This window comes from Photinus pyralis, unplaced genomic scaffold (genome assembly GCF_008802855.1).
Source record: "Photinus pyralis isolate 1611_PpyrPB1 unplaced genomic scaffold, Ppyr1.3 Ppyr1.4_LG3b, whole genome shotgun sequence".
NCBI classification, from domain to species: Eukaryota; Metazoa; Arthropoda; class Insecta; order Coleoptera; family Lampyridae; genus Photinus; species Photinus pyralis.
The window spans coordinates 7,969,188-7,979,820 of record NW_022170510.1 but is presented as its reverse complement, the minus strand read 5'-3'; the positions used below and the strand labels follow the sequence as shown (position 1 = coordinate 7,979,820).

At 34.3% G+C, this 10,633-nt stretch overlaps 2 protein-coding genes across 2 annotated transcripts; both read left to right on the top strand.

Moving 5' to 3' along the window:
* Positions 1-7,218: 7,218 nt before the first annotated feature.
* On the top strand, positions 7,219-8,525 carry LOC116167067. The gene is made up of 4 exons (XM_031482304.1): positions 7,219-7,492; positions 7,542-7,743; positions 7,795-8,065; positions 8,120-8,525. Exons 2-4 carry the CDS (start codon positions 7,581-7,583, stop codon positions 8,523-8,525), a joined length of 840 nt encoding a protein of 279 aa, XP_031338164.1. The 5' UTR covers positions 7,219-7,492; positions 7,542-7,580.
* A 5-nt stretch (positions 8,526-8,530) lies between these two features.
* LOC116167066 lies at positions 8,531-9,031 on the top strand. Its single transcript, XM_031482303.1, has one exon. It carries the CDS (start codon positions 8,531-8,533, stop codon positions 9,029-9,031), a length of 501 nt encoding a protein of 166 aa, XP_031338163.1.
* Positions 9,032-10,633: the final 1,602 nt, after the last annotated feature.

Genomic DNA, 10,633 nt, shown 5'->3' with positions numbered 1-10,633 from the left:
AACACGATTATTACAATAGTTTTTTCGTATGTGTAACCCTGTTTATTAACGTGATCCACTGTCTAATAAGAGCACACTAAATAAAAGTTCCAATTAGGAAATCGATTTCCGAGAAACACATAAACTTAGAAACGTTGATTGATTAATATTTAATTTAATTTAATATATCTTGTTATCACAGAGAACCACTGTTAAAACTGCTGTGTAAATGTCAAAAACATGGCTTGCTCTTATATTTAAAATATTTTACAAACCCAGAGCAAAATCCATTATCCAAAACCTGTCAAGTCAAATTTCAGGAAATTGGAAACTGACAAAGAAGCGGCGCCAAATAGCATCCGCAAATCGAAGGTACACCTAAGACAGTTATTTTATCAATAACAATCCATTGAATATTGAAGTTCAGTATTTTTCTTATGCTGTTCTAATAATAATAATAGGAGCCCGCTCGTGGGTTGGGATTTCTATTCTAATTTTTACTGTCTTTTAGCGCATTTTTAAGACGTTATAACAGCGTCACATGCGGACATTTCTAAACTGTAGATCTTTCGAGAAACGAAGAACACCTGGAACTGAGACCGCTCTTTAATAGGACCATGCGAACTAAGATCCTTTTGAAAGACCTGGCCCAAAAAGTGGAGACACTCAGGCTTCCATGCGGCATTATTCCTGGAAACACACTACAGATTATCTGCCCGTTTGAAATGCCTCTCATCCAGAACACCGTACTTCTTTAATACGATCACCCTTATGCAAGTAAAAAAATTCCAATTCAAATTCAAATTAATTCAAACGTTCGTACTCCATTTAAATGGGTTTCGAATTGCGATATAGGTAAAAGAAAGATAGGTAATTAAATTGAAACCTCAGTCACCTAAAGACGTTTAGGTAATTAATTTAAACAATTTCAGCGTGATGAGTCTGGAATTTTCCAATTAAGAATAATATCTTTCGCAAAAATCAGAAAGTCAAAGTGATATTTTCTCAATCCCAATGGTACCAACTACTCTTAACATATTAAGAGCGGCTTCATTCCGTTTTCTTGTCAAAGATTATTACCTAGAATTGTTAAATATAGGACAATGTGTTGTTTATTTTCATCAATATCGTTTTGTTAAATCATTTTAGTGACGGTTCTGATTTAATTTGTGAGCACTTTGATTATTTTTCTTAAAAGGTTGATGTAATTTATTAGCTGTACCCTCGGCCGTACCAATGCGTTTTATCGGGTAAAAAGTGCGTGTTTTCATAAAAAAATTCAGCGTAAAATTGTGTTATTTCACTTAAAAGAGCGTCTAGGAAAAGAGGTTATCGTGTTGCTACGCTGCTCCATTAATTGGATGAAGTTTTCCGAATTGTGACATGTTAAATACTGAAGTTGGCGTAATAAAGGGGCCTTTTCTTTCGAGGCCGAGTTGCTGTTCGTTGATGCCTAGAAGACGCGCGTCTTACGTTAAGTGTTATATTGCTCGTCAAGTAAAATGCATTACTGAATATTCAGGAAGTCGGCTGTTCGAGTGAAAGTTTTGAGAAAACCTATGTAAAAGTTTGGGTGTAGCAATTTTTCATTGAAGTCTATTGTTTCCGGATAGACAACGTTTCGTCTGTCGTTTGTTTGGTCAGCCAGTCTAATTCAAATTGAGTAAAATTACGTTTCTGTGACCTGCAGAGAAGGTAAGTTAAAGAAAAACAAGTTAGTGCGATACGTTTTGTTAAATGCGCTTTTCCTGGTCGCAATTAGTGGTGTTTACCCGGATTCTTTTGGGATTTTAACAGAAAACTGTAAGTAGTTGACTTTCATTATGCTGTTTAGTTGTTGATCGAAGGCTTATGCGGGGTGTGTAAACGGACATTGTTATAATCCATTTTGATTGTTAGAATTTTATGATTAATTTGATTTGTGGGTTTAGTGTTTCAAACCCATTTGAACAATTCGCACCGCGGCTCGACGTCTTTTAAAAGACGATCCAGCTTTGCAGAAAGTTCTCCGCTTTGCGCCAGCAGCGATGTTTATCGGAGAAATTTATTAAGAGAGCTAGCTTTTAAGGTGCTTTGTGCTTTGCAAGTGGGGATATTAAAATCTCACAACAACCTAAATGCTAAACAAATCCTCTCCAAATTTACATTTATAAAAAAAAATTGTTTGGTCCTCTCTTACCACCCAATTTTTAACATACTTAATTGTTACACCCCGTATATATAGATATGAGTCTTGCGTAATGCAGACTAAGGAAATTAATTCCCGCTTCCAGACAAAGCTGGTATATTTCATATTTTAAATGAACATTTTAGAGAAAAGAAATGAAAAACGACATGAATAAAAGTTTGCTTAAGTACCAAATTAGTCTTTCAATTAGTTTCCAACAGTTAATTCTCCCTTTATTGTCTAATGTAAACATTTCTGCCAAAAAGAACATGGTTTGAAGATATCAAATTTTATCTTGCGTGTTTTAAAAGCACTTCGTACACTCCTTACAAATTTAGTCGATAATTTTCCTTCATTACGGTTCGTAATAAAAGGGTTTTATTACATTTTTCATTCGATACAAGTAGAAATTAATCTTTAGTTGGAAGAAATTAAACAGAAATTAAAGCGGAAAGAGTCTTTAATACAACACTCGTGTGCGGAAATCAATGAAGCGTACTTACTTGGTAACGAGAAATGCTTGAGGATATTTCACAAATTAATTCGACTGTTTGTGATAAAATGAAACGTTAGGATAAAATGAATAATAAAAAAGCAGGCTGCGTTTAATTATTTGTATTAAAAATATTTTTCAAAATGAAAAATCATTAGAAACATCTGCTGGTTGTCCTAGCGAGTGTTGTTATGGACAATTTTTCAACCCCATTTACATTGGAACTAGTGAAATCAGACTGGAATCCATTTGGGAGCAATAATGGTTGAAATGCATGACGTTTACGGTCGTCAACACATCAAACCCTTATGATCTTCTTTTCCGTCGGTTCTCGTTCTCTGCATTTCTAAGAAAATTAGCTAAACTAAAATAAGCTCAACAGGTCTACAATCATAAGAGCAGACGATCTATAAGGTTGTATAGAATCGCTTAGCAAATTGAGTGGTATTCCAAAAGTATGTAGTTAAAAACGCCTTAGCCTACTTAGGGAATATTACTAAATTTACGAGGGTTTCAAACTTATTAGTCATAAAATTAATATAGGGTAGGTAATTCCCAAATCCAACACAGGGAAGAGTTTATACTGCGAACTTTGTGATATGGATTTATGTTAAAGAAGAAAAATATTTCTGGTTACACGAGAGGGCAATATAGCAAATGGCCGGTTCAAACTATCTAATCATATTTAATTAAAATCTGTATTTGTGTCACGTATATTCATTGCACGTATTTTACAGCGTGGAGGTTGTAAATGTAAAACAAATGTAGTACCTACGCACAACTTCAACCCGGAAACATCGTAAATTAGTAACAACACTAAAACAGGCACATTACAAAAATGATTACGGCGATAAAGCGCTACCGTGAACGAGTTGTACAGTAACTATCAATGTATAGGTACCTACTTAAAAATAATATTGGATTTATTGAGGGTTTGGGTCTTTTCAACGCGATATTTATCAAATGGTATTAGGCGAAAATCTCAAAGAAAAATGCCGATAATTTGAAAGAACACAGCGCTATTACGATGGAGTCGTGGAGTTTACTGCTAAGATTACAGCCTAATTTTGAGAATGTGTATAAGAATAACACATCTAATTACGGATTAGATACTCTGTCATGAGTGCGTGACGCAGACATTTATTGTTTCTTGCTCAAAGAATTCCTAATCAGCATTTGGTTGTAGAAACGGAACTGGGTAGCTTGACTGAGATGGCGGTTCATAAAACTTCCCCTATTTTGCCCTGCAGGTTAAATATTGGAAAAAAACTCATATAAAAATGCCAGTTATGCAAAAGCGAATTTACTGTAAATTGCAAAAACTGCACACTAAAATAAAAATAGAGGGGAGTTCCATGGAAAAATACTGAGATCTATGGATTTTCCTCTCACAAATTGGATAAATTTAGAAACATTATTCAACAGAAAAAGGAGATTTAGTTTAATGTTGGGTACTTTTTCTATATCCCTTCGATATTATTACTCTTGCAGTACAGTAATACGAGAACATTAATCAGCTTTTTTAACTGATCAATAATTAAACCTATTAAGCTTGCTCTAGTCTTTTATCGAACAAAATAGGGATACTAGTCTACGGTTAAGGATAACGTAGTCTTAACAGACGTGACAGAATTATTTATTATTATCTCTGTAAATTGCACTTTTAACCACTGTCAAAAATTGTTTGAAGCGAATAAGTTGGTAGGAATTCAATATTTTCCGTATAAACTGTTGTTTTCTCAACCAATGAATATATGATTAGGTCTCCTATTGGGACTGAGACTGCTAACCAACCAAGCTTATGTTGATGTACCGAGAATTAACCGTGATTAAATTTTAATCTAGCACGCGTCGTCGAATCCGCTGAATAACGACAAAGTATATGTTCGTATCAATTTAGAGGGTGGATTGGCGCATAGAGTGCCTTTCAGCAGATTGAATGCGCCATCCAAAGGGTTGCTATCTTCTCTCTAAACTATGACGTTTGAAATAAGTAACAGTAGAGCCGCTATACTACTAATTAAAGAAGGTTGCTTCATCTTTCTGTGAGGCATTCTGAACGAGCCTCGGAACGAGCCAAAAAATGTATCTTGAAAACTCGATCCCGATTAAATTAAACAGCATAGACAAAATTATGAGTTTTTTTTTTCATTTTCACTATGGAGAACTCGTAAACCGCAAGAGATACAACATCGCTTAAATGCAGAATTTTATGCTGATTAATTTTCCCATTCAAAATTTCTTGTAGCTCGCGTTCATTTATTTTCTATGATATGAAACAATAATTTTAAAAAAGGAATAATTTTTGCTCAGCTTTCTGATGGTGCTAAAATAAATTTTTTCTTACTTTTGTGCACGGAGGAAAATGGATTGTTAAAATCATTTAGTAAAAATTATATTGTAATCAGTACGAGAAGCTATTATTAAATCAAACAAACCATGACACACGCTGTACAATATGAATATGTCTAATCAAAATTATTCTCACTATAATAATGATCTTAAATTATTATTAAATATGATCTTAGATATTTAAATATATCCAAGAGCAAATAGATAATAAACATTAAAATATAGTTTATTAACGAAATGGGTTTATTATTTGTGTATAATACAGTTTAGTATATAACGCATTCTTAAATGAAAACCTTACGGTTGAAAGATTGTTAGTTTAACAACCCATATAATAATTCTTAACATATGATGTAATTGTAATGATGCCGAATCTGCAAGATAAGCATAAGCTTATTTTGAGAACAACCGTTGCAAAGGTTGCATTAAATTATTAAAAGCTCTGTATTGTATATTGTATGCGGTTTTTGTTCAGTCAACAGTCAGTTCAGTGCGTATGTGTATGTGGCTCGCAATTTTGGTGAAGTTTATAGATGAATTCTATATCACTTATAATCATGAGTGATGTTCCAGAGATTTTGAGGGTTGGGCCAATACAATATGGCAGTATAAGTACAACAAAACTGTATTATATTGATTATTATACCTTATTGTTGCAAATATATCATGCTTTTTGAACTTATAATTTTATATATTCGAAACCAATATGTGTGTATCCTGATTTTTGTTAAAAAAGGAAGGTTTTACACTGCCTTTTTTTGAGCCCGGAAAAAAAATTGTCTCAGATCGACCCGGAAAAAAAATTTTCTTATAGAATGTGGCCTGTAGAATCCATAATTTCAAACAGTTCCAAGATGGGGCTACTAGTTCAAAAGTTACAGCCCTTTGAATTTTTTTTCGAAATTGGTTTCTAGTCTATAACTTTTGATTGAGAGGTCTAATCGAAAAAGTACGATTTGTTTTGGATTCTACGCACCAAAATTAATAAGAAAAAGTGTTTTCCCGAGAAATTTTGGTGTAGTCGATTTTTGGTAAAAAAGGAAGGTTATACACTGCCTTTTTTTGAGGCTCGAAAAAAAATTGTCTCAGATCGACCCGGAAAAAAAATTTTCTTATAGAATGTGGCCTGTAGAATCCATAATTTCAAACAGTTGCAAGATTGGGCTACTAGTTCAAAAGTTACAGCCCTTTGAATTTTCTTTCGAAATTGGTTTCTAGTCTATAACTTTTGATTGAGAAGTCTGATCCAAAAAGTACGAATTGTTTTGGATTCTACGCACCAAAATTAATAAGAAAAAGTGTTTTCCCGAGAAATTTTGGTGCAGTCGTTTTTTGGTAAAAAGGGAAGGTTTATACACACTGCCTTTTTTTGAGCCCCGAAAAAAAAATTGTCTCAGATCGACCCGGAAAAAAAATTTTCTTATAGAATGTGGCCTGTAGAATCCATAATTTCAAAAAGTTCCAAGATTGGGCTACTAGTTCAAAAGTTACAGCCCTTTGAATTTTTTTTCGAAATTGGTTTCTAGTCTATAACTTTTGAATGAGAAGTCTGATCGAAAAAGTACGAATTGTTTTGGATTCTACGCACCAAAATTAATAAGAAAAAGTGTTTTCCCGAGAAATTTTGGTGCAGTCGATTTTTGGCAGGGTGTGTATTGTGTATATTAGTTGCAATAATCTAAGTTACTTATTAATACAAAGCGGAGATGTTAATTCAACTACTCCCGTATTACAAAAGCATGCATATGAGATGGTTGCCGTTACATACAGTTTTTTTTGTATGAGTTAAAACAATATATAGTAAAACTAACTATACACTTGCAACAATATGTATATGATACATTTTATAATTCTTCATAGCTATCCCTATACGTATTATATTTTTTGATAGCTGTTATTATATTTTTAATTACCTTTAACATACATTTTTCTCCGTGATGCGTTTCGAGTAAATCACATCAACTTTCTTATTTCTTATAGGCCTTGACTTTTACGTCAAAAAATTACAAAACCATTTACAAAGACGGTGATTTTTATAAGCTAACGTCAAGGGACGTTTCCATGGCATGGCAATCATGGAATTGCGATTAATCATCCCACTAAGGGCCGGTTTTACAATTACACTTTTACGCACAGTAAGATATCCTTGGAATAACTGCCATAGCAACATGTATCTCATTGGTTGACACAATTGTAACCAACGCAACCGTCGACATTTATTCTATACTTCGTTCACCCAACAGAAATAGTTAAGCCCCTCCTCAACAATTACCGCCACATTTGAATACGACATTGTTATTGGTGTAATTTTCGAAGCCACAATCACACTTGTAAAGCGAATTGGCCGAATTGGGTAATCTGTCATCTGTCAACTTGCCTATTGCGTTTCTGCCGGTTTTTACGTTTTTACATCTTTATTTGCGTCAATTTGCCATTAATCTCCTTTATTCACACAAAATAGTCTTTATAAAGACTCGCCGGTGTATTCTAAAGATAGTCAGGTGAGTAATTATAAAATTTTATACACGATTTTTACATGCCTGTTTTTAGGGTTATATTATTCGCGATCAAGAAAAGTTGTACGCAAACATGAATGTCGCCGGTGCTGCTTTCTCTCCACCGAAAAAACGTTCTGCCAAGCACTTTTCAGTTGAAGACAAAACTGGCATTTTAAATATCTTCAAGGCATATGCGGAAGACAACCCGGAGGTATCTAAAACGGATAAAGTTGAGTTTACGGCTAAAGCAGCAGGTAATTTTCATCTTAGGCACATTCATTTTTACTTATTATTGTGTAATTTAGGTGTAAGCATTCCGAGTGTCTACAAGATTCTTCGGGAGTATACAGAGGAACACGAACTTCATTCACCTAAAAAATATTATCGACCACGAGCAATTTTGGACAATATTGATTCCGGAACTAAAAGTATTCTTCGACGTTTGCTTCATTCTTTCTTTGAAAGAAATGAACCACCTACCCTGAGTAAAGTTTTGGCAGTGTTACACGAAGACGAAGACTTACCCCATTTGAAACGAACTACTTTATGGAAATTAATAAAAGAAATAGGTTTTCGGTCAGTAAACCTTTTTTCTTTACGTGTATGTATATTATGTACTTGTCATTGTAGATTCGAAAAGAGGTCACGCAATAGTGTTCTTAAGGAAAACGACGAAATATTTACTTGGAGGCGTCGGTTCTTGCGTGAAATTAGAAAATATCGTGAAGAAGGTAGGAAGTTGTATTTCCTAGATGAAACTTGGGTGAATGCTGGGCATACTGTAAGCAAAGTATGGAAGGGCACCACAATTCTCACTCCAAGACAGGCATTTATCAACGGGCTATCAACTGGATTGAAAGATCCATCGGGCAAAGGAAATCGCCTTATTGTTCTCCATATAGGGTCCGAGGATGGCTTCGTCGAGGAAGGTTTGCTGTGTTTTGAATCGAAGAAAACAGGGGATTATCACGAAGAAATGAAGTTTTTGAAAAGTGGTTTATGGAAATCGTTACACATCTTGATGAACAATCTGTGATTATAATGGACAACGCTTCATATCATAGCAGGAAAAGTGAAAAAATACCAAACACCAGTACGAAAAAAACTGATATACAAACTTGGTTAACAAGCAAATCGATACCTTACGAAGAAGATATGGTAAGAGCTGAACTTCTACAGCTTGTGAAACGGGCAGCTGTTACACCAAAATATGTAGTTGATGAAATTGCAAAGGAACACAATCGTACCGTGCTGCGATTGCCTCCATATCACTGCGAATTGAATCCAATTGAACTGATATGGCCGCAAATAAAAGGTGAAGTGGCCAGAAACAACACCACATTTAAAATGAAAGACCTTCATCCACTTTTTCAACAAGCAGTGGAACATGTTACTGCTGAAAATTGGAAGAACGCAATTCGCCATGCTCAAAGTGAAGAGGAAAAAATGTGGCAAATTGACATTTTAATGGACATCGTAGTAGAGCCATTAGTAATTCATGTGGGAGATGACTCGACATCAACGGAGTCCGAATCCGAGTGAAGCGATACAGGATTTAAATTGTTATATACCTTTGTTTATATTCAAGTGCACTTGTAATTTCAAAACTTTGTGCTGCTGTAATAATACTTTTTTGTACTTTTCTCAATATAAACAGTGTTTTTATGTTGCATATTTACATGTATTTAACAGTTTGCAGGTTTTACTATTTTTGCCACGAGTTATGTTTAGAGAGATAGGTCATTCTTGACGAGCGTCAGTTAGAAAGGTATGGAAAACCTTTGAAAATTAAGCTAAACTGATAAGCCCTTTAAGGGTTTTGGCACATGATGAATTGAACTAAAATATTTTCAAAATAGCGCCACTTCCGGAAATACCGGAAGTAGCCATCAACTTTGTTATTTTAAATAGGGACCCCCTATTTTTTCTACATTTTCGGATTCTACGTCGAATTTGGAGTACAACGATACCCCATAGTTGACCCTTTGCTCTAAGGGCTTCGCCGATATTCAAGTTTTTGTGTCAAAAATTGAATTTGCAGGGATAACTTTAAAAATTTATTATTCGAAAACGGTGAGAGATATTGCAAAATAGTTTTCAACCCAAACGAGCCATTATTGACGAGAAGTATAAGTTCAAGCAGCGAAAATTTGACGTTTAAACATTATCATAATAAAAACAAAAGAATAACATCAAGCGACTTAATTTTTTTATCAACTTTCCACAAGAAGTAACTAAAACATGGAATATCTCGGAAACCGTTTGGAGCAGGTTTTGACATTTTGCATCAAATTAAAGGTCTGGGAAAAAGGAAAACAAGGGTGAAGAACAAAATGGGGGGTGCCATTTGAAAAAAAGGAGTTACGGATATTTAAAAGTTTAAAAGTTGAGAGCTCTGACGTAGTCTCACTACTAAGTACTATAAAAATGAAATTAAGCTGTTATTGGTTATTAGAATAATTCAACTGCGAATGCCCGCAGTACTTTTTTAAGCACAACGCCTACAATTTGCCGACACATCGCATAAGTTTTCGTAAACTCGAGTTGCCCGAGTGTATTTGTCAATACGTTTCGTGTACGTTCAAGTACTTTCTTTAATCTCATATATCTTCTTCGAAAATTGAATGTCTAGCAACATCAAATTACGGTCAACCTTTCGATAGTTTAAATTTAATTTCAACAAAGTTGAAGTCACAAAAAAGTTTTCGATGAGACCGCAAATACACAATAACGTTACAGTTTGTTAACTGATGGAGCAAAAAATAAATTGATAGAGATGAAGCTTCTCGAGACATGTCTATCGAGACGGGTTAGTAAAAGAAATATTGAACGTGAAGGGTTTTAGGAAAAGTAGACAGATTATGTTATCTTGCGTTTTTGGTAACTTAAAAAAAATGTAGTAATTCGTGAATCTTAAAACGAAACGTACTGTCTATCACTGAAATTTTATTACGAAAACGAAAACCCGTGTATTTTTAATGCGATATTGAAATAAACTTCACACGGCCGACAGTTTAACTATCATATTTATGCGCTTTGAATATGGAGTAGGTACCGACGTTAACTGTGGTTAGGTCGAACAAAACCCCATTACAAACACAACGGACTACTCTTTGTGAGTAATTGTTTGACGGTGGATTACGG

Coding starts and splice junctions, on each gene's coding strand:
- LOC116167067 (XM_031482304.1), top strand. CDS start 7,581: ATGAATGTCGCCGGTGCTGCTTTCTCTCCACCGAAAAAACGTTCTGCC. Junction 7,744..7,794: donor GTTTACGGCTAAAGCAGCAG/GTAATTTTCATC, acceptor TGTGTAATTTAG/GTGTAAGCATTCCGAGTGTC. Junction 8,066..8,119: donor ATAAAAGAAATAGGTTTTCG/GTCAGTAAACCT, acceptor TTGTCATTGTAG/ATTCGAAAAGAGGTCACGCA.
- LOC116167066 (XM_031482303.1), top strand. CDS start 8,531: ATGGACAACGCTTCATATCATAGCAGGAAAAGTGAAAAAATACCAAAC.